At 49.2% G+C, this 27768-nt stretch overlaps 2 protein-coding genes across 10 annotated transcripts in view; one reads left to right on the top strand and one right to left on the bottom strand.

Annotated features, from left to right (window-relative positions):
* Positions 1–13008, bottom strand: part of CLEC16A (C-type lectin domain containing 16A) — a 222268-nt gene extending 209260 nt beyond the window's left edge. For 3 of the 8 annotated variants that reach the window (XM_023760226.1, XM_023760229.1, XM_023760231.1), the window contains exon 1: positions 12733–13007. In XM_023760226.1, the coding sequence (XP_023615994.1) occupies positions 12733–12812 (80 nt within the window). In that variant the 5' untranslated portion in view covers positions 12813–13007. Of the gene's footprint in view, positions 1–12732 lie in introns of all 8 variants that reach the window. The other 5 variants (XM_006096342.3, XM_023760227.1, XM_006096343.3 and 2 more) reach the window with 3 other exon arrangements.
* A 1953-nt stretch (positions 13009–14961) lies between these two features.
* Positions 14962–27024, top strand: DEXI (Dexi homolog). Of its 2 annotated transcripts, none has more exons than XM_006096340.3 (2): positions 14962–15874; positions 26359–27024. In XM_006096340.3, the coding sequence occupies exon 1, from the start codon at positions 15441–15443 to the stop codon at positions 15726–15728; it is 288 nt and encodes a 95-aa protein (XP_006096402.1). In that variant the 5' UTR covers positions 14962–15440; the 3' UTR covers positions 15729–15874; positions 26359–27024. The 2 variants fall into 2 exon arrangements, with proteins under 2 accessions (XP_006096402.1, XP_023615986.1); XM_023760218.1 differs by lacking the exon at positions 26359–27024 and adding an exon at positions 17543–17912.
* The last annotated feature ends 744 nt before the right edge of the window (positions 27025–27768 follow it).

Genomic DNA, 27768 nt, shown 5'->3' with positions numbered 1-27768 from the left:
CACCTGTGTCCAAATCTATAGGCAGGGCTACAGACGGGAGCAGAAGCTAGTTTTCCTCAGGGATAAGGTAACTCCACGGCACTGTTTCAGCCTGGGATGAATCACCAGGGCACTCGTGAATCTCTATCTTCATGCCGCCTTGACTCATCTTGTCCAAGTCAAAGAGCAGAGTTTCACATTGTGGTTCACAGGCCTCCTGCATCAGAATCACCTAAGTTGCAGATTCCAGCTCCCCATCTCAGATCCACAGAACTGACTCCTGGGTGTGTTACATGACGTTGAGTCAGCTCTGAGTCCTGGTGACCCTATGAATAAGTGATGTTCACAATGTCCTGTCCTCAACAGCCCTGCTCAGCAAATACAGACTCATGCCTATGGCTTCTTTGATGGAGTCAGTCTGTCTCTTTAGTCTTTCTCTTTTCCTGCTGCCTTCTATTTTTCCCAGCATTAATGTCTTTTCCAAAGAACCCTGCTTTCTCATGATGTCCCTGCAGTAGAAGAGCTCCAGTTTTGTCATTTTTTGCCTCCAGCAATGTTTCAGGCTTAATGTGCTCTAGGATCCACTTGTTCATCTTTCTGGAGGTCCAGGGTATCTGTAGAGCTCTCACCACCATATTTCCAATCAGTCATTTTCCTATCAGCCTTCTTCACTGTCCAACTTTCACATCGATACATAGTAATTGAGGATATGAGGGTGTGGATGTTAACCTTGGTCTCTAATGACATATCTTCGTGGTGATCCTTCCTAATTCTTCCATTGCTGCCCTTCGAGTCTCGGCCTTCTTGAGTTCTTGGCTACAGTCCCCATTTTAATTGATATTTGAACAAAGTAAGCAAAATCTTTAACAATTTCGATAACTTCACTGTTAAAGTTGTGTATTCCTTCTGTTGTCATGAGTTTTGTCTTCTTGATGTTCAAATGCAAGTCCTGCTTTGGCACTTTCTTCTCACTTTCATCAGAAGTCATTCAAACCATTGCTACTTTCTGCCGTAAGATGGTGTCATCTGCGTATCTTAAGTTATTGTAATTCTTCCACCAATTTTCATTCCTCATTCCTCTGAATCTAGCCCAGTTTTTAGTATGTTATGTTCTATGTACAGATTAAACAGGGAGATAAAATTCACCCAATCTGTCACTTTTGCCTATAGGAAACCATTCTCTCTCTCTCTACTCTGTCCTGACAATGGCTTCCTGCCCACAATACCAGTTACACATCAGGACAATCAAATGCTAAGGCATACCCGTTTCTTTCAGAGCAACCCACAGACTCCTAAGTGCAGGGTCCCAAATCTGCATTTTGAATGAGTTTACACTAAAGTTTCAGGGTCACTGTATCACTCACACGATGGCCATCAATGACACTTTCCATGCAGCCCACAGCATACCCACTCCCTGCCATGATAGGCACTATTGGTGCCAGGGGAGAGGCAGATTCTCCCACTCTGGTGTTTCCTTGTGTGTAGAGGATGACATCCATTAAGGATTAGAGAGTAAAATCTTTAGGACCAGCTCTGACTTCTATTCACTGTGCCTGGAATGCCCTTGGTGCCCTAACCAATCACTAAACTCTTACTACTATTTAAAAACCTACCTCAGGCACCTCTTGGTAAAGCCTTCTTTAAAGCACCGTCCCACCCTCCTGCCCTGGGGGATTTGATTAGTCCCTCCTCTCTGGCGCCTCTGTACCCATAGGTATTTGCTGCTGCACAGACCACCCTCATTTGCAATGATCTGCCTCCCTTTCTAGACATGAGTTCCTCAAGATCAGAAACATCATCTTATTGATCCTGGTGACTCCAAAATGCCTGGTTCACAGCAGGTACTCAATAAATTCTGAATGGCGGGAAGGTAGGGGACCGTCTTCATGAACATGTTACATCAGAGCATATAAAGACTGAACATAGCCAAAGGTCCAAAGCCAAACACAGCAAGTGGCAGCACAGAGAGGCAGTGAAGAGCGCAGGCTTTGGGAGTGTAACAGACAGACTTGGGCTTGACCCCTGACTCTGACACGTCCTAACTATGGAGGTCAGAGTCAGCCTCCATAAGGCACCAGTAACAGTCAAGGCCTCCTCGCTGAGCTGTTCCAGGGATTGGACATGATAACACATAGAAAGACCAAGCTTGGCATCTGGCACACAGTAAGCACTCAACAGATGCAGAATTTAGCTGCTACTATTATTATTATGTTGCGGTCGTCATGATTGGGGCCCTAATCAACATTATTACTAAATTATACATGGAATATTCTCAGACTTAGAAAGGAGAGTTCACGCTGGATCCATTCATGAAAAGAGGACTTCATGGGACGAGTTATGGAGCCATCCAGAGAAGCCAGAGCAGGAAGTGGAAAGTCTGGGCTTAGCTGGGTAATCTTGAGCAAGTTAGTTCACCTCAGTTTTATCAACCATAAAAAGGGAGCAGCAATTGAACCATAATGTTTTAGTACCTACCTATTATGGTGTTATTAGGAGGAATAAACAAGTAAAAAGACAGATACATAAAATGGCAGTTTCTACATATGGTACTATTATTGTTTCCATCATATCCTTCGTTAACTAATCTATGAAAAAAATTCTAGTAACTACGAGGAGGTCCTTACAGACAAAACCAGAGGAAAGAGCAGGGTAGTAAGTCCTGTAAAGAAGATTCTAGGAGCTCCCACATGTGGTGCATGGCCTACAAACCTGATTCTATGTGAAGGGCTTCAGGTGACCCTCATACTCATAGTAACCTGGGGACATGAAAATTGTAATCACCACTGCACAGGCCGGTCGGCAACTGAGGGACATTTAGAAGCTCGCCCGCAGCCAAATGGCCAGGAGGCACAGTGTGAGAGTTCCACCTGTTCCATGGCTCCATGGCCCAACACCTGCTGTTCTTAGCCTTTTTCAGTGGAGCTATTCTGCTGGGTATATAGTGATGTTGTACTGGGGTTTTATTCTATATAATAAAAGGCTAATATGCAAATAGACCGGATGGCAGAACAACCGGAACAATCAATTGCTATGATATGTGCTGACCACGAGGGGGCGTGTGTGGAACATGGCGGGTGTTGGCCACGGTGGGATGGTAGAGCAGGTGAGCGGGGGCACCAGACCAAGGCAGGGCACCAGTTGCTGTCATCAGGGCGAGCCTCTGGTGGTTACTGAAAACTCTTTGCTCCTACGCACCACGGTCCCTCCTGGCACTCGCACCCGCTGCCGGTGCCAGCTCTGCTCACACCCGCTGCCGGTGCCTGGTGCTGGTTCCCATCACTAGGCGCCATCAGCGGGTGCGAGCAGCGGCTGCTGGCCCTGATCACCCCTGAGGGCTTCTCCACCTCTCCTTGCTGCTGAGGGGCGATCGGGGCAGCAGCTGCTGCTCACACCCGCTGCTGGCGCCAGCCCCAATCACTCCACGCCGTCAATGGGTGTGAATGGGGCCAGCGCTCTGGGCGGGGGCATGGAGGATGGGCTGAGACCCTCCCCTGTGCCTATAGCAGCCTCACGGCCCACAGTTCCTTTCAAGGTATACGAATTCATGCACTGGGCCCCTCGTTGTATAATAATTGAAGTTGAATATCTTTTCACATATTCAAGGCTATTTGAATATCTTTTGCAAAGTACCTGTGCAAGTCTTCCTCTTGTCCATTTTTAAAATTACGTAGAGTACCTTTTTCTTATTTATTTGATGGAATTCTTTATATATTCTGAGCACAAATCCTATATTGGATATACACGTGACAAATATTTTCTCTAAATGTAGCTTGCCTCTTTACTCTCTTTACAGTTGTCTTTTGATGAGCAAATATTCTTAATTTTAATGTGAAAGGCATTCCCTTGGATAATGCTTTTTGTGTCAAGCTTAAGAAATCCTTACCTACCCCAAAGGTCATGAAGAAATGCTGTGTTCTTCCCAAAAAAAGCTAGTTTTCCCTTTCACATTTCGACTTACATTATATCTGAAACTGATCTTCGTGTGTGGCGTGAGACATTGCCCAAAATTCACTATCCATTTGGATATCTAGTTGACTCATCATCATTTACTGAAAAGGTCCTCATTTCTCCAATGCACTGCAATGTCACCTTTGTCATTAATCAGGTGACTACAGATGCGGGACTCTTTCTGGATGCTGTAGTTCCACTGATCTATTTGTTTACTTTTGTGCCAATACCATGCTGTCCAATTACTGCAGCTTTATAACAAATCTTGTTATGTGATAACGTAAGTCCTCCAAACTTCTTTTCTTCTGTTTTTTCATTATGGCATTGGCTATTCTTGGCCCTTTGTATTTCCACATAAATTTAAAAATCCATCTTCTCAATTTCCACAGAAATACTCGCTAAGATTTTCTTTAAGACTGACCTAAATCTATAAATAGAGAGAGAACTGACATTTTCACCATAGTGTAACATTATGACATTTACATTTCTCTCAATGTTTGGATAGGGGTCTCACACATCTTTTGTTAGATTTATTCCTAGACAGTTGATGTTTTTAATGCTATTGTAAACAGTAGTCTTTGAAACATTCATTTTTTAAATGTTGGTAAATATTTAAAAAATATTTTACCAGTTGGTAAAGCCCTAACTGGTTTGGCTCAGTGGATGGAGCATCAGCCCACAGACTGAAGGGTCGAGGGTTAGATGTTAGATTCTGATCAAGGGAATGTACCTTGGTTGCAGGCTCGATCCCCGGCCCCAGTCGGGGTGCATGCTAGAGGCAATCAATTGATGTGTCTCTCTCACATCGATGTTTCTCTCTGTCTCTCCCCCTCCCTTCCACTCTCTCTAAAAATCAATGGAAAAATATCCTCGGGTGAGGATTAACAAAGCAAAACAAAAATACCCACTAGATTTCAAGCTCTTAAACTCTATGATGTTATACCTGCACCTTGCTCTTCTTTTCTCCCCACGATGCCCTAGCACAGTGGTCGGCAAACTCATTAGTCAACAGAGCCAAATATCAACAGTACAACGATTGAAATTTCTTTTGAGAGCCAAATTTTTTAAACTTAAACTATATAGGTAGGTACATTGTTATTAACTTATTAGGGTACTCCTAAGGCTTAGGAAGAGCCACACTCAAGGGGCCAAAGAGCTGCATGTGGCTCGCGAGCCACAGTTTGCCGACCACGGCCCTAGCACACACTGTTTTAGATACTGTTGTAGAAGAGACCCTCACTATATGTTTGTTTAAATGTACTAGAAAAGAAAAGAAAGCTGAATGGGTTAAGATTTAATATTTTAATGCTGTATCTAATCCCAGAGCTTTGGAAGATCAACTAATTCAACCTCCTCAGAGATATTAACAGTTTAATAACGTCTGAGTGTTAGAAATGGAACACTCATTTTAGAAAAGTTAGAAACTTCAACAACAAAAGAGAAATGGCAATTGTCAAGCATGCTGCTGCCCAGAGATGACCACTGCGGAAGCTGCAATGTATTTCCTTGGGTCTTTTCCTTTGCTTATGGATATTTACATAGTTGAGTTCATGGTGCATGTCCATTTCCATGCCCATCTTTTTTCCCACCTCTGGCTAAAATAAAAGCATTTTTGCCACTGACAAGTGTGGCAGACACCCATAATGCCTACACAGTAAGCCACTGAAAGCACAAGCACAGCAGTTACTCTTCTGTTGGGCACTAGGATTCCTAAGTGTTTACATGATCAAACCGTTAGGGTGGCCAACTTTGTGTGCAAAGCTGTGTCCCTGAGAGAAGTGTCCAAGGACAGAATGATTAGCTTGGACATTTAACTAAATAGCAAATTAAGATTTTTCTCTTACAATGATAACAACTGTTATGTAACATTTTCTCTCAAACTCTGTGTGTGAATATTTTTATCATCATGATAAAAACTGTTACAGCCTCCTAGTGCCAGGCCCTGTTCTGAGTGCCTCAGATGTATTCACTCGTTCAACCCTCAAAACAACCCTGTGGGTTGGCACTCTGGAGAGCTGAGGCTCCGGGAGGCTAGAACCTGCCCAGAATCCCCACAGAGAACCCAGGCAGGCTGGCTCCAAGCCGTATGCTTATATGTATTATAGTACAGAAAATACAAACAATGGAGTAAACAACACTTTATTTACATGAAGTTATGAATGCCCAGCATTACAAGAAAATCAAATAGATAAACAACAAACGAAAAAAGCAAGAAAATGCGTATTAGAGCTCAAGGCAAGTCCTCATAACTGACCTTACTCCATTTCTTTGGAAAAGAGCCAGCATTACCATATCTCCAACAGAAGATCTGCAGAATGTAGACTCCCAATCTCGGACTTTTGCACATTAACAGACTCTACCTTGTGAGATGAGTTTAAGAGTCCAAAATGCCTGGAGAGTGGAAAACTGCAGGCTATTGCCAACATGCAACCAACACACTAGAGGTTCATCACTGAGAACTAGAGACTGCAAACAAATCCCACTTCCACAGACCCTTCTTTCTCAAGAGAGTCACTTATTTCACAAGTTAAGCCGTTACAGTTAATAATGACTATGTTCACTTCAGAGATAGATATACTAGGTTCAAGTTTCATACAAGTTTTATGATATGCATCATAATATGCCTTTTAGGATGCTCCTATTGAAAGATCCTGAAACTTATCTGTAAGCTAAAGTGTAAGAAAGGGTAAGTGGAGCTAGGGGGACTAGAAATTCACTCCCCCAAAGCACCCCCTCCAATTCACTCCCCAAAACACACACACCCAAAATTAACAATGTTGGAGTGGGAGAGAGGGGGGCACACACAGCCTGTGTCTGTTTGGCCTGCTCAGCACCAAGGCAGAGACTCCCCAGACATTCTCCAGAGCATCCCACTCAGTGCTTTGAAAACTTCCATTTGGACAGCATCCAGCCTTCTGACTGGCAGGACAAGGAGAAGGTCCATACAGCGTGAAATCAGACTAGAGGATTAGAGAAAGGTTATCACAGGCGGTGCTTCCCCTGATGAATTTCCCCAAAAGGTGTTAAACTGGGCCAGCCAGTGAGACTGCATCTGGGATGCCAGGGAGTCAGCAATCATGGCAGGTGTGTAGGAAGGGCTTTCAGCCCTAGAACAAGTCACAGCTCCAGCACAGATGCTGTGACTGAAGTGGCAAGAGCAAGCTGTTGTTAAGAAAAGCCTGGCCAGCACTTGCCTCTTTTGTTCATCCTGTGACAAATACTTGTTGATCACTTAGTACGTGTCAGGCCCTGTCCTCGCATCTGACATTGCCCAGGTGAACAAGCCACACAGGTCCCTGTCCTCATGAAGCTTATGTTCAAATTGGGAGACAGACAAACAAATAAATAACCAAGTAAGAACATTTATGATGGCAAACGGACATGCCTGAGGAACCCTGGCCAGCTTCCTGGGGATCTAACCCCAAGGCTGGGATAAAGCTGGAAGAGCTCAGAGCACCTGACAGCTGGTCTAACTCTTTGGCGATGAGAAGACTGTCTACGATAATGTGTTAACTGAGTGGGACAGCAAGAACATGAACAAGTGAAGCTAGAGGACATGGTAAAACTTCTTGGCTGAAGCCACAAGGGCAATTTTTATGGAAGAACTAGAGGCCTGGTGCACGATATTCGTATACTCGTGTGTGTGTGTGTGTGTGTGTGTGGGGGGGGGTGTCCCTCAGACCGGCCTGAGACATCCTTAGCACTGCCACCACCACTGCTACTCTCCAGCTGCTCAGGGCTTCTGGCTGAGCAGCACTCCCCCTGTGGGAGCACACTGACCACCCGGGGGTAGCTCCTGCATTGAGCGTCTGCTCCCTGGTGGTCAGTGCACGTCATAGTGACAGATCGTTCCACTGTTCGGTCGATTTGCATATTACCCTTTTATTATATAGGATTATTATATAGGATTAGCATTTGGGTGAGCAAGGAGAGGGGAGCTCAAGTGGCGGAAACAAAGGCAGAGAGGTAGGTATCTGAGGTATGTGTAACAGTGAATGAGAAAGGACCGTCAGTGTGAAATGGCAAAAGAAATATCCTTGGATTACATTCGGCAGGCTGCTATCCTAACTTACCAGAAGACAGCAACAGTCCCGAGTAGAAGCCCACCTCCTCCAGTTTAGCCCTCCCCCAGTCCATTCTCCAAAATTCGGAGGGACCACAGCAGCCCTCTGGTTACAAACTTTCAATGACTCCCTACTGTTCTCAGCCTAATGTCCAAATTTCTTAACATGATTTACAAGGCCCAGCAGGACCTGGCTTCTATGACTTCTCCAGCCTCACTGCTCTGCTTTAGGGTCCTCCACCTCCCTCCACCACATATACATACACATCCCCTTACTGAAGGACCCCAGACTCTCTCCTCCCAGCCTCTCAAATGCTGTTTCCTCTCCCTGAGCATTCTCCCTTTAACTCTGCCCTGTCCCACTCCCCACCTGGTAACAACCACTCATCCTTTAAGGCAGCGGTTCTCAACCTGTGGGTCGCTACCCCTTTGGGGGTCGAACGACCCTTTCACAGGGGTCGCCTAAGACCATCGGAAAACACATATATAATTACATATTGTTTTTGTGATTAATCACTATGCTTTAATTATGTTCAATTTGTAACAATGAAATTGGGGGTCACCACAACATGAGGAACTGTATTAAAGGGTCATGGCATTAGGAAGGTTGAAAACCACTGCTTTAAGGTGGGTATCTGCCCACCAAGGATGCTCCTGACTCCCTGGCCTGGGTTATAGGGCCCTCCTCTGTGCTCTCAAACTAGATGGGCAGGAACAGAGTCTACAGTGCTATGAAGGCCTGAAAGAACTGAGACTTGACATAGCAGGTACCTTGGACTCAGCGTGTGTGATATGGTAAGTAGTATATTCTAAGAAAATAAATCTAGCAATATTGTACCTCTAGTTCTAAAAGTATCAGTGCTATCTTAGACAAAAGTGGAATATACCAAGAGTAGATGAGTGTCTACCTGCTGGGCATCCATTCACCGTCTATTTCAGGTAAAACCCCTATTTTCCCTTTCTCTCAGTCTCTGTCCAGTAGCTTGTGTGGAGCTGATGACATCCCAGCTCCAAATTAGAGCATTCCACACCCCCTGCCACAGTCACTAGGTCAGGGATCGGCATGAGATCCCAGTTGGTCTAACACTATTCAATTCTGGACTTCTGCTGGCAATACTAAGAAAAGAAGTTCTTTTTCCCAGGGACTGCTAAGCTAACACAATGTAAACCCAGAGCTTGCTGAGGATGACACCAATACAGTAGAAAGCAGAGACAAGAACTGTAAAGAGGCAGATATGGATAGCTCCATCTCAATACCTGGACTCAGCCATGGCTTAGCCAGGTATGACTGCTCAGTGACAGGAGCCAATCAGTTCCATTTGGGGCTCAAGGTAATTCCATCCAGATTTCTGTCATTTGCAACCAAGAATCTTGAGCCACACAAAAAGGTGATGAGAATTAAGACAACCACACAACACAAAGACCAAAAAGTTCCACCAGTTGTAGATTCATAGTTCCCAGTACGGGTGATGCTTCAATAGCAATCACACGACTCCATCAGGAAAGGTTCTTCTTAGTGGTGGGCATCTGTCTGTCAGTGTCACAGTCTCGCCACTAGTCTGGGCAGCAAACCACCCAGGATGTGCAGCAAATAAACTCTTACTATTTCAATCTGCCTCAAAAATCACGAACTTGATTGAGTAGACAAAAACCACAGCTACACACTTTTCCAAGAGTCAAATCCCTTTCCACTTTGAAAGCTGGGAATGTTATGAAGAATAATGTCGTTCAAAAAGGGTTTCCAGCCCTCTGGACTGTCCTGTCAATTTTTCTGTAAATCTCAAACTGTTCTTTAAAAGTCCATTAAAAAGGGAGGATTAGGAGGGTTCCAAGATGCTTTGTCTGCTCCCCCTAAATTACCAATTCTAAATTATTTTAAGTATCTTAATCTCTCCTTTCCATCCACACTGTGTCCTCTGTCAGGGTAAGTGTACTAGGAACTGTCACTTGTCACTGGGAGGGTGACCAATTTATACCAGTTGCCCAGGACTTTCCCAGTTTCAGCACTGCAAGTTCCATGTCCTGAGAAATCCTTCAGTCCCAGGCACACCCAGATGGTTGGTCTCCCTGTGTCAGATGAAACCCAAGCCTCATTCTACCTCCAGACTTGTTTCCCACAACTACCAGCCGCACACTGATGCTCCACAAACTCCAGGGTCCCCCTCCCACATCCTGCTCCCCCATACAGTGACTCCTACTCGTCCTTGAAGACTGCACTCTGGTGTTGCCTCCTCCAGAAAGTTCGCAAGGTTTCCACCGAACCCTGGGCCTACAGTGATCCTAGTGCTTGTCACCCTGTACAGTCACTGGCTCTATGGTGGTCTCTTTTTCCCTCCGGTTATAAGCTGTTCCCTATCCCAAACCCAAGATGTTTACTATCAGAGCCAAATGGAGATCATCACCGGCACTGGGGTGGGTACTAGCTGTTTATGGCACCCTTATCCAAGTCACTTTAGGATCTTCTAAGCCCCACACCAGTAAGCAAATCACCAGGTTACTCAGGCAGGCTGTAATATGGATTAAGCTGATCTGCCTGAACCAGGGCAGGCAGCTCAGGTTTCCAAAAAGCACCCAATGACCATGCAACCTAAACAATGTACCTGGGCAGTTCCCAGGATACTTCAGAGGAACCTGAGAACCTTTACCGTTCCCTGGCTGGCGGGAGAGTGAAGATGACCCACTGGCAGTGAGACCCAACCAAGCTGAAAGACTTTCCAACCTGACTTATTAGGAAGTTTTATTCAAAAAGACAGTGTCATGAGTACAAGCACTAAAGTCAAACCCTGGCTTTGACACTTTTCAGCTGTTGTTATCTTGGGCAAGTGACTTAACCTCTTTGAGCCTTAGTTTCCATTTCTATAAAATGGACTAAAGGAAATAACACACAGGAAGGCCTTAGCAAGTACCTGACACAGAAAACGCATTTAATAAATATTACAGCAATTTAGAAGGCCTAGAGTCAGGCTGTTAGGTGACAGCCTGCAGGTAACTGGGTGCTGGCAGGAGGCCCAACTCTGCCCTTCTCAGCCACATCCACCCACTCTCTACATTCCTAAAATCCTTGAGCCTCTCCCTTTCCCTGTAGCTGCCCTCCCACTTGAGATTCCTGCTTTCCTACCCCTCTTCTTGTCCGGGGCCTCTCTCCCCCCCATGTTTTCTCTTACCACCATTCCTCACCACATAGTGAGCCCTCATGCTCCCCCCCACCCCCCAGACCCACAAACATTTATTAAATGCATGCTCCATGCTAGAAAGGACACAGCTGAGGATCACTGCACCCTAACCCTGGCCAAATGAGAAGCCCCCATCTAATGTCCCTCCCCACCAATCCTTTCCATGGACCTGTCTTCTTCCTACTGTTTCCCCCTCCTCCCTCCATCCTTCTTCCTTCCCATCAGTAATCTTGGGAGGTTCCTCTGTAAACCAGCCTACGTCTTTCCACCAAAGTTTGCCTTCTCCAACTCCCTCCCCCCAATATTTTCCTCCCTAAAGTTATTCCCTCCACAAAGGTCTCTATTTTCCATTATCACCCTCCCCCCACCACTCCCCCCAAAAAATCCTAGACTCTTGTCTGCATGCTCTGCACCTCTCCCCAGTTCATCCTTTTTTTTTCCCCCATTCATTAAGCATCCACTGAGCTCCTACTGTGTGTCAGGCACAGCACTAGATTCTGGGATATAATTGTGAGCAAAACAAGCAGTCTCCGTCCACCTAGAAGTGCCAGTTTCGTAACAGACAAAAAGGTAGTAAAAACAAGCAGGATAACTGCAGCTAGTGGAGATGCATTGAATGAAATCAAGATAAAGATGGACAGGAATTGGGGTGGGGGAAGCCCTTGAGGTAGTGTGGTCTGGGAAGGCCTGGCCTGGCTAATAAACACAGCTACCACTGCTGGCCACCTACTGTGTGACACACACTGGATCAGTCTCTTTCCATGCATGACATTACTAAATCCTTGCACAGTGTTCACAATACTCATTCGCAGATGCGGAACCAGAGGCTCAAAGAGGTGAAGTAATTTGTCCAAGGTCACACTGCCATTAAGTGGTGAAATCAGGATTTGAAAGCAGGTCTGTCTGCTGCACTGCTGCTTCCCAGGATCCCGTTTGCAACTTGTCCACCCCCAGAGCTCTACGTCTGATAGTCCCTCTTTAGACTCCCCCTAGAAAATAGTCTGCTTTTAATTACCGCCCTTGAATGAGCACCTGTATGTGCTCCCAGCTTTAAGTGCATTCTCTTACCCAATCCTCAAGACAATCTTGGGAAGCAGGTGCTGTCACAATATCCGTTTTTACAACTAAGGAAACGAAGGCCTAACTCCACATACTTAGACTGCAACCCAGATCTGTCCGACTCCGGGATCCAGACCTCTGACCTCTGTCCAGCCTAAGAAGTACCACCCGGGGAAGCTGGATGCGCAAGATCTGCTCCGGCAAGAACGACGTCGGTGTCCGAACACGGAAATCTCATCCCCTTACTTTAAAAAGACGGGGACACTGAGGCTCTGAGAAGCGAAGCGACTTGCCCAAGGTCACACAGCAAGGAGAGACGGGGTCAGGGTTCGAACCAAGGCGCCCCGACTCCAGAGCTCTCGCTCTTAACCACCATACAGCCTTTCCTGAGCACCTCTCTCCACCCTCCACTCAGCTCTGACACCTCCCAGCGACCCGTGCCCGGGGCTATGCGCTCCCACCCCAGTTTCCAGCCCCCGGGCCTCCCCCTTCCGCCCCCAATATACTCACTTGAGGTGGTCCAAGGAGTGGATGTTGCGGGAAGACTTGCCATGGCCCCCGCCCACCCAGCTCCGCGAGCGGCCAAACATGTCGGCTGCCCCGGCCCGTCCCTCGCCTCACGGTCTCATGACCCAGCGGCCCAGCGGCCCAGCGGCTGGGAGCCCGCGGCGGCAGCACAAACCGCGGAGGTGGTGAAGAGACCGCCAACCACCTTCCTCCCCGGCCCACAACCCGGCACTGACATTCAGCCGGAACCGGCCGTTCGACCGTCGCGCTTTACGGCCGCCATCACGAAGAATGCTGGGAAATGCAGTTCACCCGCGAGGCCCCAACAGACAGGACTCTATGAACCAACTACAAGGCCCGGCATGCACCACGCAACTGCGGGCCTGCGGCCTGCGAGAAGAGGTGGAGCGAGAGGAGGAGCATGCGCCGTCCCGTCCCAGTGGGCGGGAATGGGAAACCTGTGCACAGAACCATAGAAGGAAGTTGGGGAAGTAGGGTAATTGTAAATAATGGCAGTATTAACAATTACTAGCTTTATGATAAAAAAAGAGTAGCTATTGCATATACCATGTGCCTAAGCGCTTACATATAATTATTCTAACAACCCCATGAGGTGGGTTCTATTATTTTTCCCATTTACTGTCAAGGAAATTGAATCACAGTGAGGTTGACTTGCCCAAGGACATGCAGCTAGTTAAGTGACAGAATTAGGATTCAAACCAGGTACCCTTATTTTTATCCCCCAGTAAAAAACAAACAAAACTAAAGTGCATCAGATCAATAATGGCCTTGTTTGTCCTCACAGCCTTTTTTCTTTTTCTACTTCAATTTACATTTAGAAAGACAAGCAACAATGTACCAAAACTGAACATCCTGTACTTTGAGAGGATTTCTCTGGTCTTCACCCAAAACCCATGCCATTTCCCAAACTAACATTTTTTTAAATGGAAACAACTTCCTATATGAGCCAAGATGTCTCTATAAAAAGTGAGAAGCTCCAAGGAGGTAAAATGACCCTGTTCACCATTCATTCACTTATTTCTATACCTCATACTTATCCAACGCCTATTGTGTACAATCTACTTTGCTCAGGACAGAATTGGACCAGGAGCTAATGTTCTCCCCAATGCTCAGCACAAAGCTTGGTGCTAATTGGTGTTCAGCAAATATTGACACAGTGAATGAATACATGAAAGTTTGTTTCACCTTCTGCAGTTGGAGAAATGGAGACCAGTGGAGGATTAATGGTTTTGCTGTGTAATTCATCTAAAGGAGAATTACATCTAAAGAAACAGTCATGGAAAAAAGGGGGAAAAAAAGGGCAGGTTCTGGCCTCTAGACACAGGCAGGCAGGCCGATCAGCTTCCGAGGCCACACCATTTCTCTGGGTCTTGGTTTCCTCATCTGTAAAAAAGTGTAACTTACTACACTACCCTGTCTGGCTCCACCTAAGCAATGCATGTAAAGCACCCAGCTCAGTGGCCTGAGTTTTAGTAGTTTATGGAACTGCTTTGGAAGGCCCTGTGGCAAGATCAGCCTCCTGAAGGATGTGCAAGGGTTCCCCATGAGAAAGGGATTCGCTTTTCTGTGTACTTCTTGGGTTGCTTCTTATTTCTTTGTTGCTTGTAGGGTTGCTTCTTATTTCTTTATAAGCCATGTTTAAAAACAATAATGCAACCCTACTGGCTAAAGGTCCGACCTGCCTGGGGATCTCTTTACTCAGGTGTCCCTGAACACTACAATGCAGAACTCTCCGCAGTAGGCAGACCTTCCTGCAGCCAGAATTTGGAAACCTAGGGGACATTGGTTGATTATCCCCACCATAAAAATAAAAAAAATAAAAAACTGGCCCTTTGAGAAAGTCCAAGATGTTCACTATTAAAGTCCACCTCCCCTCCCCTACCCGCCTCCTTTTTCATCTGGTAAACTGAGTCCCAACAAAGCGTGGCGCCATATTCAAGTCCAGCAGGGTGCAGAGAGAGCTCGCGGTTTCCTTCAGCTTTTGTCGCCTCTAAGTTTGAATTTTGTCGGACTTCTTTCCAGTCCCCCTACTCCGAGAGGGACTCAAAGAAGCGAATTGGATTTGGGATCAGGGCGGAGTCCAGAACCAGGAAAGCAACTCAGAGGCCAGCGCCCCCAGCCACAGGGCTGAGAAGTACCCGCCCCCAGGCAGCTCGGGCCAATGAGCGCGGACAGGGGGCGGCCGGCCAATGAGCGCGGGGCCTCTCTGGAGGCGGAGCTCGGAACGCGACCTGCAGGGCGACGCGGCGGCTGCAGCCATGGGCGCTGAGCCGGAGGAGGCACAAATGGGGCTCGAGGAACTGCCGGGCCGACCTGGAGAGACTGCCTCCGGGACTGGCCCTCGACGCTGAGCCGCGGTGGGCTCCCCGCCAGTCCTGCGAGGGTCCGTGATTGCGAGCGGGGCGCATCGGAGCAGCCGGATAGCCGCCGGGCACTTCGGGGGGGGCCCGCCTGGCCGCCGAGCGGATCGAGAGGGCTGTGTGGGCACATCTGGGGGTACGGGGACCCCTCCACGCACGTTTCGGAGGCCGGGCGCATCCCCAGGTTTCGCCGCCGGAAACCAGCGCCGCCTCGGTCGAGCCGCAGGGCGTCCCTGGATGGCTGAGCTGCCCCCTCGCCGGCCGCCCGGGCGCCACAGCGGCTGAGCTCGCTGGGACCTCCGGGCCGCCGCCGCCCTCGTCGTCCCCTGCATGCCCAGTGCCCGGGTCGCGGCCCACCTGGACGTGCTGGGCCCCCTGGGCCCCTACGTGCCCCCGCCGCTGCTGCCCTCTATGTTCTACGTGGGCCTCTTCTTCGTCAATGTGCTGATCCTATACTACGCCTTCCTCATGGAGTACATCGTCCTCAACGTGGGCCTCGTCTTCCTGCCCGAGGACATGGACCAGGCGCTCGTGGACCTCGGCGTGCTCTCCGACCCGGGCTTGGGCCTCTACGATGCCGACTCGGAGCTCGACGTGTTCGATGGTTACTTGGAGTAGGCCTCGCTACCCCGCAGCTCCCCCCCACAACCCGCCACCTTCCACCCGGACCAGCCGCCCAGAACATGCCGCCGCTGCTGGTTGAGGGCACCGTTTGGCCGGGGATGGGACCTCCAGGACCAGGTCCTCTCCGGCCCCCGAGGCCTGTAAGTGCCCTCTGTGCGGGATGAGGACGGATTGGGGCACCGGGGAGGAAGAGGGAGGCCTCCCCAAGCCGGACACACACCCCTCCCCCAGGCTCCCGATTCATTCCCCCATCCACCTCCTCCAGGTCTGTTTGGGTGTCAGGAATGGCTGGACTGCTTAGGCCCTTAGTTGGGGGTTGGAAGGCTTCCCCTAAGGAAGGTGACAGTGTTGAAGAGGGGAAGGGAGGCAGGGCCTATGTAGTGTTTGGGTGAGCCATGCTGCCAACTGCCACAGCTTGTGGGAAAAACCTTTGCACCCGAATCCATGGGAGGCAGAACTGTCAGCTCCTCCCCCAATCCTCAGTCTAGCTTGAAGATGACCTTGGTGGGGGGGGGGGGGGGGTTCCTCACTAGTCCTGGAAGGATAAAGACTTGGAGTGTCACAAAAGGTAGGAAGCCAGGCACAGGTCACCTTTGTCTTGTGGCCTCTTGGAGACTGAGAGCAAGGGCTTCTGGCTGGGGTTTTAAGAGGAGAAACCTCCTTTAGCAAAGAACCTTGTACTTTTGGCCTTGGGTTTGCTGCTGACTTGGAGTCAGGTTTCAGGGTGAAACTGCAAGGGCTGCCAGTTTCACAGGCTGCCTTCATGGAGGGGGTTGGGGGAGGAGCGGGGACTCTGCCTGTGTGCCTGCAAGGCCTCAAGGGGCTCGTGGGCATGCAGAAGAAACTACAGGATCATTGCACTAAGGTGTTCAAGTCCTGCCTCTGGGCTGCAAAAAGGGAGCTGTGTCCAGCCCCACATGTTTGCTGGTGGGAGAGAAATGAAAATCCAGAAAGTCTTGACCAAAGTAACACATCAAGGAAGAGAGGTAGATAAATAAAAAGAAACAAACAAAACGACACACACAAAAAGAAGATGGGCAGCTGGACTAGATGCGAGAGACAGGCAGACTGTTGGGTCGGTGAGGGTTCACAGGGCATGTAGGGACTCCTTGGCTGGAACCCCTGAGCTGGCCAATGCTGGAAGATCACTAGGTACAGAGTCTGACTTGCAAAAGAAAGGGGATACTGAGGCATTGGGCAAGGGCTTCTTTGGGGAAACAGACACTAATGCCACTCACCCCAAGCAGGCCGAATCAACACCTGTCCTCTGTGGCCTTCCTAAGCCAAGATGACCATAGTCAGGTGATTTAGGGTGGGGCAGAATCCACTGCCGGGAATGGTGGGGGCAGGAGCTCCCTGAGGGGTTAACAGTGAGATTTTTTTGAAGAAAGCTTTGAGCTACTCTCTATAACTACCCAGTCTGCCTGCCTTCCATCCATCTATCCATCAGTTCTTTTATTGAACAAATGCGTACTGAGTATCTATCTACTGTGCCTGGTGGATGAACACGGTAAATAAGACAGACTTAGCCCCAGCCCTCTTGGCACTTGGTGAGAAGGACAAGCAGGTTCCCAAACAAGATAATCAGATTTTTTTGAGAGCTGTGAAGGCAGGTAAGGACATGGGCAGCCATATTGTGTTCACTGCTGTTTCCTCAGTACTTAGAATAGCACCTAGCATCTAGTAGGTGCTCAATAAATGTCTGTCGAGTAAGTGACACAGAATAGAGATGGGCTGCTTCAGAGGGAGGTGTCATAGGAGGCCCTTCTGAGGAGATGACACATTTGAGCTGAGCTCTAAATTGACAGGAGCCAGACATGAAGACCTGGAGAAGAGCCATCCGGGCAGAGGGCACTGCCATTGCCAAGGCTGTCGGGTGGAGAGACTTGGTTCTTCCAACAACTAAAAGGAGGCTGTTGTGGCAGGAGAGCAGCCCCAGGAGAGGTCAGTGGGGTGGGCGGTAGCCAGACTGTGTGGGACTTGGAGGCCACAGCCATGAGCAGTGGGAAGCCACCAGCAGGGATGACACAATTCCACCTCACATTCTGCAAAGATGGCTTAGGCCAGTGGTCAGCAAACTCATTAGTCAACAGAGCCAAATATCAACAGTACAATGATTGAGATTTCTTTTGAGAGCCAAATTTTTTAAACTTAAACTATATAGGTAGGTACATTGTTATTAACTTAATTAGGGTACTCCTAAGGCTTAGGAAGAGCCACACTCAAGGGGCCAAAGAGCCGCAGTTTGCCGACCACGGGCTTAGGCTCTTGTGGGCAAAATGGGTTATAGGGGCAAGTGTGGAAACAGGATAGCCAGTTAGGAGCTGTTCAGTTGCTTGGGTCAAGGTGACCGAGGCTAGGATGAGGCAAGGTTAGTAAAGATGCAGAAACACAAGTAGACCAAGAACACCTTTTGAAGGTAGAACTATGGAATCCATTCAAAACCTGTACTGAGTATTGATCATCTATACTGGTTCCACGCCCTTTGTGTGTTCACTGACTCAGTCATTCAGCAAGTGTTAACCCTGCCTCCTCTTCTGCGAGGCTCCAGGATCCCAAGATGAATCCCTGCCTCCAAGCCAAGTGCTTGACTCTCAGACAGTGTAATTTGGAGGAGACTGTCTTATTTTATCTCCTCAGCACATCAACAGAAACACTTCCCCTTGCAAATGAAAACATTGGCATACTCTGAACCAAAAACCGAAGCCCAAATGCTTTGACATACTTTTTAGCAAACACTGTTTGAGGAGAAACACAGGAAGTGTGTCTCGGGGACACCCTTGCAAAGCTTTCAAAGTGACAGAGCTGGACCCTGGGAAATAGGGAGGTCAGGGGCGGTGGGATATACTCATGCCTGGAGAAATGGTGGAAGTCACGCACATTATTCCTTCTTCTCCACTCCCAAACCAAGGTAGTCTTGGCCCCAAGGACTGGAGAAGCCCAGACTTGGGTGGGTGAGGGGTGGCTAGAAGCAGGAGAAGCCTTGGGGAAGATTAAAGATGATCTGATGGCACCCCATCTCTAGGCTCCTTTCCATAAGCAGAGGCACAGCAGTGGTCAAATCTTACTCTTCTCACTCATTCTCACGTGGACACAGGCTCAGGAAACACTGACTAAGGGCGAGGGGCATGCCAAGCAGTGGGGGAGAGGGTGGATCTCCAGATGAAAAGATTCACTCACTTTTGCTCCCTCTTTTTCTTTTTTCTCTTTATGTGTGTACCTGCATAATTCAGGTCATCAAACATTTGTGGAGAACTTATTAAGGAGGCTGTATTAGGGTTAAACACCCCAGATTCAGATGCCCTGGGTTCAAATCCCAACCCTAATTGTGACTTTGGGCATGCTACATACCTCCCTGTATGTCAGATTCCTCTTCTCTGAAGCAGAGATAATGAAAATTGACTTCCTTGTGAAGATTAAATGAGATCTATGTAAAGCTCTTCAACCTTCCTGTGCTATATTAAAATTAAACACTATTATCATTAACAGATATAATGGAAAGTGTGTATACTCAGGCCCTTGAATATATAAACCTGCACATATACCCACTGGTAGTTTAGATTCCCTGATGAGCTACGGAGGACTGGCTGGCTGAGCGATGGGAGGTCCAGGCCTAGACTACTAGGATAGACTTCTTACTCTGCCTTCTAGGTCTGGGACCCTCAGGAGTCCTTGCTCATTGTGCTGTGCCCTCCAAAGGCCACCAGATCTGGAGCCCCGGAGCGCCACAGCTCTGTGGTTTTCCTGGAGTGTTAATCATTGCCCAGGAGCAGGGGGAGTAGGGAGTCAGGAGCTCTCCCTTCCCAGGAGAAAGGGCCACTGGCCTGGGAGCTGAGGAGAGTCCTAGTGTCCTAGCAGTGCTGGTGTTAAAAAGAACGTTTATATCACTGAAAAGAGAAAACCAGCATCAGTTCTGGTGTGGAGGCAGCTCAGCTGGATTGATTTCTCCTGATTCTTGATGAAAGCCCACAGTGCTGCCAGCCCTCTCTTGGCACACAGGAAGGGCTGAGGGAGAGGAGCCTCACTGCGCTGGGAATGGAGAGACTAGAGAATGCAGCTGCCAGTCACGTGCCTGGCGGAACTCAGATTTGGAGCTAAGGGTAACCAGACCCAGTGGTCAACTTATTACAGGCTTTCTCAGGCTCCAGTGTCCCGACTGGGTGCTGCAACTACTTTTTCCTGATCTACCTGCCCTGCTCCCTCATGCCAATCTGTGGCCTGTGCTATCAGCAGAAGACACAGGAAGCTGGCATACCACTGCTCTGCTCAGAAACCCAAACCTTTTTGGGGGCATGGGCACGATAGAGTCAGGTCCCGGGAGATCCCCCAGCTAGGGGTCTGGTCTGACAGGAAACCAGGTGGGAAGTTATGATTGTTACCCAGACAAGAGACAGGTGATGATGATGAGGGGAGGCACATGCTGGTGATGTGAACCTTGATCACTTGGCTAAGGTGGTGTCTGCCAGTTCTTTACACCGTAAAGTTACTATTTCTCCCTCTATAATTTATAGTTTGTGATTAAGTCTACTAGTTTTAGTGCTTCGTTTAAAAAAATATATTTTCATGTGAATTTTTTAAAAAGAACATTTATATCACTGAAAAGAGAAAACCAGCATCAGTTGGCTTGGATAAAAAACAGGAAGTGCCAAAGTCATTAAATTCTGGCCAAATACGAAGGCCAGCTAAAGGTGCAGGGCCTCTGGCCTGCTCTTTGTTAAAAAGGCAGATTAGCAACAGTCAGGTGATAAGATACTCCAGCTCCAGAGTGGAAGTTTCTCCTCAAAGTAATCAAGGGTCGATCTAGAACCAAAAAGAATCGCTTGCTCACCTCATGTGACTCGGTGTTACTTAAGGCCATCTCCATGTGCCCCCTAAAATTGTAGAGACTTTGCAGTCAGATTGGGGTTTAAATCCCAGCTCCACCAACACCTTGGACAAGTGACTTCACCTCCTCAGGCCTCAGTTTCCTTTCTGAACTGGGGATGATAGCATCTGCTGCAGGGCTTTGCACAGATGAGATGGGGAAGGAAGGACTCATAGTCGGTTCTTAATAAATGATGCTGTCAGTGTTGATGGTGTGGCACACCCAGGGGGGGGCTTGGCCCGGGAACCCTTCCCCTTTCCTTGGCTCTCTTACTCTTGGGGGCCAGTTACCAAGGAGGGTATGTCTGTGTGGGCAACCTTTGAAGCAGCCCAAGGCTGATAAATACCCTTGCAGCCCTCATCCTTTGCCCCATCCCTGGGGGTGGCTGGGAGCTGGTTCCAGGTCCTTACCTCCAGAAGGGACAGGAATCCTGGGATTCCTTCCTGGCAGGGGACTTGGTGGTGGGGTGGTTAAAAATAACTGCCCCTCCCACATCCATAGCTTCCCGGATCATCACCCGTGAAGCAGGCAGGGCAGGGCTCATTAACTTCGTTATGCAGGAAGGACACGGAGGCTTAGGAAGGTTCATTGACTCACCCCAGATGCCAAGCTATCAGGTGGCTACGGTGGGCCTCCCAGCCACACTTGTGGTGCTTCCCCAGTGATGTCGCCCGTCAGGCGTCCCTGGAGGCAGCAGGTACACGGAAGCAGAGTGCCATCCGCCTCTCAGCGCTCTGCCACTCTGTGGCACCTACTACTTGTCCCTTTGGACCAGAGAAACCAGGCCCAGGCTCGTCTTTGCAGGCCAGGGGTATCTAGCTAGACATCATAGTTTCATTTCCATGATGTTTACTTTTAGCATCGCCTCATGTTTATGACAAATGATACCAATTTTTATTCATGATAATGTCATAAAGGCTCCTTTTAAAATTTTGTAGTTAAGAGGTTTGTGGCACTAGCTGCTTTGGCTCAGTGGATAGAGCATCAGCCGGGTTCGATTCCTGTCAAGGGCACGTACCTTGGTTGCAGGTTCTCCAGCCCTGGTCGGGGTGTATGCAGGAGGCAACCAATCAAGGTTTCTCACATCGATGTTTCTCTCTGTCTTCCCCTCTCCCTCCCACTCTAAAAATCAAATGTCCTCAGGAGAGGATTGACGATAAAAGAAAAAGAGGTGTGTTGGTTGAAAATACTAAATAAGAGCAGTCCAGGTGGTTGTTGGGTGTGGCAGGACTCGTGAAGGTGTTGGGCAGACGCTGCCCTACAGAAGGCCTCACGGAATCTTGGACACGGACCAAATGGGAACACGTTGTGGACAAAGAATCTTCACAAGCCCCACTCTGATGAGCATCAATAGCTGGCATGTGAACCAGAATCCACATTTGAGAAGCTGACTTCCATCAGAGACATGAGCCAGGCAGCTTCTCCTTTCCCGTCCCCTTCTGGCCACACACTTGTCACCTAGACAAGGCGGAGGCCCTCCTGCCGCACAGCCTGTCCCAGAGACCACAGTGGAGACACTGGGCAAATCATACTTGGGTGACCTCTTCGGTGACGTCATCACTTTGGTTGTTTGTTTGATACATGGACAAAGAGCAACGAGTAATGGGTTTCCAACAGGCAAGGTCTTTGGAGGAGGAGAGCTGCTTTCAGAAGGCCCCAGCGTTGAGGAGGCCCCTGCCTGGTGTTTCTGGCTGGGAACAGGTGGGGACAAGGAGGAGGGGAACCCGCAGGTACCCTGCCTCCTGGGTGCTGGGTAGGGCAGGCATTCCACCCACAGGATTTCATGTAAGCCTCACAACAAACAGCCCAAAGAGGTAGGCATCGTTGTCTTCCTTTCAGATGAGGAATGAGGCCCAGAGAAATTAGGTGATTGCTTGAGGTCACCCAGCTGAGGAGGGAGAGCCCGAATGACCCGGTAGGGATCATACTGAATCCCCTTTCAGTATGTCCAGAGCAGGGGTCCTCAAACTACGGCCCCCGGGCCACATGCAAATACAAATATTGTATTTGTTCCCGTTTTGTTTTTTTACTTCAAAATAAGATATGTGCATTGTGCATAGGAATTTGTTCATAGTTTTTTTTTAAACTATAGTCCGGCCCTCCAACGGTCTGAGGGACAGTGAACTGGCCCCCTGTTTAAAAAGTTTGAGGACCCCTGGTCCAGAGCATCGTTACATCAGTACCCTTAAGATACATAGGCCATTTTCTCACTTAAGCCCTATCCTCAAGCTGGGATATTGGTGCTTAAAATGGATTAAGTGCCCAACTATCATTCTAATGACAAGCCAGTCAGCCACTCACTCCCTCTGTCCCCTCTGGGGAGTGGCCTGGAATGAGGTTACAGTCTCAGAAAGAAAGAAAAACAGCCAATGGCTAATGAATTGTCTCATGTTCTAATAATGTTAGGCATTGCTTATCAGCGGTTCTCAACCTGTGGGTCGCAACCCCTTTGGCGGTCGAATGACCCTTTCACAGGGGTCGCCTAAGACCATCCTGCATATCAGATATTTACATTACGATTCATAACAGTAGCAACATTACAGTTACGAAGTAGCAACGAAAATAATTTTATGGTTGGGTCACAACATGAGGAACTGTAAAGGGCCAGAAGGTTGAGAACCACTGGCTTAGATTCTCAACTGCAGCCCGGGATGGTTTTCAGCTGCGGCTTTTTTTTAAATCCTAAACAGGGTACAGTGGGGCCTTGATTTAGAGTTTAATTCGTTCAGAGACCGAGCTCGTTAACTCAAATTACTCTGTCAACTCAATGCAAAAAATCGGAGGATCGTTAGTCGGGACACTCCTAAGTCAAGACCCCACTGTATTTTTTCCTTTGCTTTTCAGAGAGAAAGGAAGGGAAGGAGGGAGAGAGAGAGACATTGATTAGTTGCTTCTGCATGCACCATGATGGGGGAGGGAGGGCAGGGAGCAAACCTGAAACTCGGGTACATTTCTTTGACCGGGAATCAAACCCACGACCCTTCAGTGTGTGGGCCGACACTCTGACCACTGAGCAACACTAGCTAGGGCTCAGCTAGGGCTTTTGATGCCTTGGAGGAAAGTGATGGACCAAAGATGCTGAGAGGAATTAAGACTTGGGGGTCATAGCAAGGAGGTTCAAATCCTGGCTTGGCTGTGTGGCCTTGCACAATTTACTTAACCTCTCTGGCCCCATCTGAAATTCAGGAAGGATGGTCCTCCTTGGCCCCACCTCCTAGGGTTGTTTTGAGGAATAAGACACGAGTTAAAGCAGATGGGACAAGGTGAGTGTAAAGCGCTTGATCGAGGTCAGCTGTTCTCATTCTGGGTTTTGCTGTGAGACCAGAGGAGCAGGGGGTTGGTGGCCCAGATGAGAGGTCCCAGGACATCTTCCAGCCGTGGACACAGAGGCCCGGGACGATGTCTGTGCTTGACTTGCTGTGTGACTTAGGGCAGGTCACCACCCTCTCTGGGCCCCTTCATTCTCTGTGGAGTGGAACTAACTTGGATCAGTATCTTCCCAAACCTCACAAGACCCCTTCAACACTTTTCGTCCTGTTGCCTGAACTATTATTTATGTGGTTGTTTTCTTTAAACCGGCTCTCTAAATTTTTAAAGTGAAATTAATGTTCTGGGAAAAGAGGAACTTTATGTTACTAGCAGAAATGGAAAATTGGCATCCCTTGCCATAAATAGAAAGTGACCCTATAGATAAACACCATGGAGACAGAAGCGCTGATGGATTCCTGCCGAGCCAGCTCCTGCGAGGCCCTATATTAGCACAGGAGAGAGGTGCTCCATCCTGCCTGATAGGCTCTGGGACTTGACGCTGTTTGTTGTGGCCACAGGACTGGGAAAGGAGTGGGTCTATTCCATGGGGGGGTTCTGTGTTCTCCAACACCCCATCCCCCAAGTCTGAAATGGGCTCGGCGTGATCCCCTGCCTCGGAGGTGGCTGCAGTGAGCCCAGTGAGGGTGAATCTGAAGGAAGAATCCTGCTCCAGGTCATGGACACCAGGAGCACCCCCATAGGAACCCCAGGGGTTACTTGGAGGAGAGAGGTCAACAGGAGGTGGACTCCAGGAGCCTGGGGAGGGGGGCCTGTGAACACCTCTCTAAGGGCCAAGAGCTCCGATGCTGACGCTCTGGCTGTGGCCCCCGTTCCCCTTCCCACCTGTCAGGTCTAGTGGGGAGGTGGGCTGGGGCCCAAGGACTCAAAGACTTACCAGTGTCATTAGTGGAAGCCGGGGAAGGTCTGAGCCGTGGAAGGATGTGTCCCCAGCCAGCCTCTATGAATCTGGCAGAGAACACAAGAAACTGGAACAAGTTGGTCCCTGCTACCCTCTCCAGCCTTGTCTCCCCACTGGCCTGCCTTCTACCCCTCCCCCACCCCATGCCAACCTGGCCACCTGCCCTCCACCTGGCATGCCTTTTGTGCACAGCCTTTCCCAGACTCTGAGACTCTGAGCTCCATGCATCTTCCTGTTGTCAGGTATCTGAAATTGTTCACTATATTGTGTCAAAGGCAGGAGCTGCACTCCTCATGGGGTCCCTGCACCCACCTGGCACACGGGTGGTACAAGGTTTGGTAGTCTTTGAGATCTCCTGTGGGACAAAGCCCTGGATAGGTGGGCATCCTTCACCCTCTCTTAGTGTCTCTCTCTGTAAAATGGAACCGTAATAGTATATAACTCCTGGGGTTGTTAGGACGGTGGAATGAAATCACCTGCGTGAGGCTCCATCTCAGGTGTGCTCTCCTGTGAGCAGACCCGGGATGAAGATTCAAGTGCAAGTTGTTTGTTTGGGAGGTGATCCTAGCACCTGCTGGCAGCCTCCACCTGCAGGAGATGCGTGGTTCTCAGTGGAAGCAGTTCTTCCCCCTTGGTCTTAGGAAATGGAGCAAGGGGGCATTTTTGTTGTTACTGTACTTGGGGATGCTGCTGGCAGTTGGTGGTCAGAGGCCAGAGATGCTACTAACATCCTTCATTGCCCAGAACAGCCCTCCAGCATCGGAGAATCATCTGCCCCAAATGTCAATAGCGCCCTGATGAACAAGACGTGTTGGGTGTTTAACAGCAGTTTCATATGATGCTGGATGACGTTTGCAGAAGCAATAGTCTGAACTGGCAAAGATGAGACTCAGAACTGGGGCGGAGGATGGGCATGGGAGTATGAGACACTGCAGACACACTGGCACCAGCTGGACAGAGAGAAGGGCAAGGGGAGTGGGGACCTTCGAGGGGCCTGGCGGGGGCGGGGGGTGATGCTATGTCCTGGGAGAAAGAGCTAAGTGGGGCTGCTAAGGACCTTGGCTGTGGCCACAGCCTTCCTGTAGGCTGTGAAGCATTTATGGGCAAGGTGGGAGGTGCTGCCAAGCCCTGCCCACTACCCAGAGCTTGCTCAGCTGCCCTAGAGCTCTTGTCAGCTGGCAGACCCTTGGGTGACCACTGCATGGGCTGCCCTCTCCCAGGTACCAGGATTCCCTCCCTCCTTCCCAATAACGGACAGTCTTCCTCTCCCACGTAAAATTGCACTGGTTCTTCAGCCCAGGGTCCTTAGAAATCAGGCAAATTCATTAAAAGAAGTTTTAAATAAGTTATCGGAAAACACTCCCAGCCTGAGTCTGTGGCTTCTGGTGGTTCACTGAGAGCGAGGAAGAGAAGGAAGACTTCCCTGGCCCCCAGGAGCCTCCTGAGGCCGGGTGGAGGGTCCAGAGTCCCATCCAGGACAGGTGGCAGTTGTTGCTTCCATGTTGGTAACACCCCTTTTTCTCTCTTGTTAGGCCTGCTCCCTTCAGAAGTTCTGTGCCAACAGAGAGGCTCCCATCCAGGCCCAGGACAGGGGGATGGAGAGGTTGAGACTGAGTGCCGAGGTCGGGAAGGCATTTGTCCCCCTCCCCAAAGGGAGAAGGCGGGCATGTCCGAAGACCTCTCCCGCCTGCAGCATTGCACAGATGGCCTTGCCTTGGCTTCTGGCCTTCCGCACCGCGATGGATGTTTACAGGAACCCAGCCAGAGTATGCCTCCCTGCTCTCTCTCCCCGACTGCACCTGCTCCCCACACTTAACTTTCAAGAGGACACTTCACACCGCGGACACGCACACAGAAACGACAGGCAACTCCGGCTGCTGCCCGTGGAGCCCTCAGCCCGACTGGGTTTGGCCCAGGCTGATCTTAGAGGCAGCGACCGTTTCCGGGAATGACTCCGAAGGAGAAGAGGCGGGGAAGGTGTCCGGGCTGAGGGCAAGGCTTTGACTTATTCATTTCAAGTTGCTTCTTCATCAAGTTGCCAAAACTGATCCACCGCGCCTGGGGAGGCCATGTTGCTCCTCTGGCCAGAATTATTTTTAGAAAATGCGAGTGGTTTGAATACTGGACTTTGATAAACCTGTAAAAGCAATACTTAGGAGGCTGACTTCTTTCAATTAAAAAAATGTATGCAACTTCAATCCCTGTGGACCTGCCTTTTTTTTTTTTCTTGGAGATTTGGCAAAGGAATTCATAAGCAGAAAACCTCATATTCGACAAAGGGCAAAAGAGGGCTTCCCAAGTAAGAGACCCAGCCAGGCGTGGAGTCTGCCCAAACTGGGCTGGCATGGGAGGCCCAGCCCAGTCCCCTCCCTGCTTCCACAAGCCTGGCATACCAGGGCTGACCTTTGGGGTGTGGTGGCACAGGCCTGGTGGCCACGCTGGAAATTGGGCCCAAATCCCCAAGAATCAGAGGTGTGGTATTCGCTGGGCACACAGTAGAATCCAGTGAAGGGAGGGAGGGAGAAACGAATGAGTGAAATGGGGCCCACTTGCCTCCAGTTTCATGAAAACAAATAGCATAATTCTCTCCAGTTGGCAGAGCACCTGCTGCTTTTCAAAGCACCTTCACCTGTGCCCCCACGTTAAAGCAGCTACAGATGATTAGCTCCATCTTACGGGGGGCAGACTGAGGTGTGGGGGACGAAAGGTCCGGCAGGACTCGAGAGAAAGGACAGTTGCAGCACCACTTGTCTTCATGTGACTCTAAGAAAGGGGGTGCTAAGGAACGTGCACAGAAGATGTTGGGGAGGCCCAAGGTGAGCGTGAGACAGGAGACATGTGGAGAGGCCTGCAGGGGAAATGAGGGTTTAAACCAGTGGTTCTCAACCTTGGCTGCACATTAGAATCACCTGGGAATCCTTTTAAAATCCTGATTTTTGGTC

The sequence above is a fragment of the Myotis lucifugus genome, unplaced genomic scaffold, assembly GCF_000147115.1.
Source record: "Myotis lucifugus unplaced genomic scaffold, Myoluc2.0 scaffold_176, whole genome shotgun sequence".
NCBI classification, from domain to species: domain Eukaryota; kingdom Metazoa; phylum Chordata; class Mammalia; order Chiroptera; family Vespertilionidae; genus Myotis; species Myotis lucifugus.
The sequence above is the reverse complement of the archived record's forward strand: the minus strand, read 5'-3'. Positions and strand labels throughout refer to the sequence as shown.

Coding starts and splice junctions, on each gene's coding strand:
- DEXI (XM_006096340.3), top strand. CDS start 15,441: ATGCCCAGTGCCCGGGTCGCGGCCCACCTGGACGTGCTGGGCCCCCTG.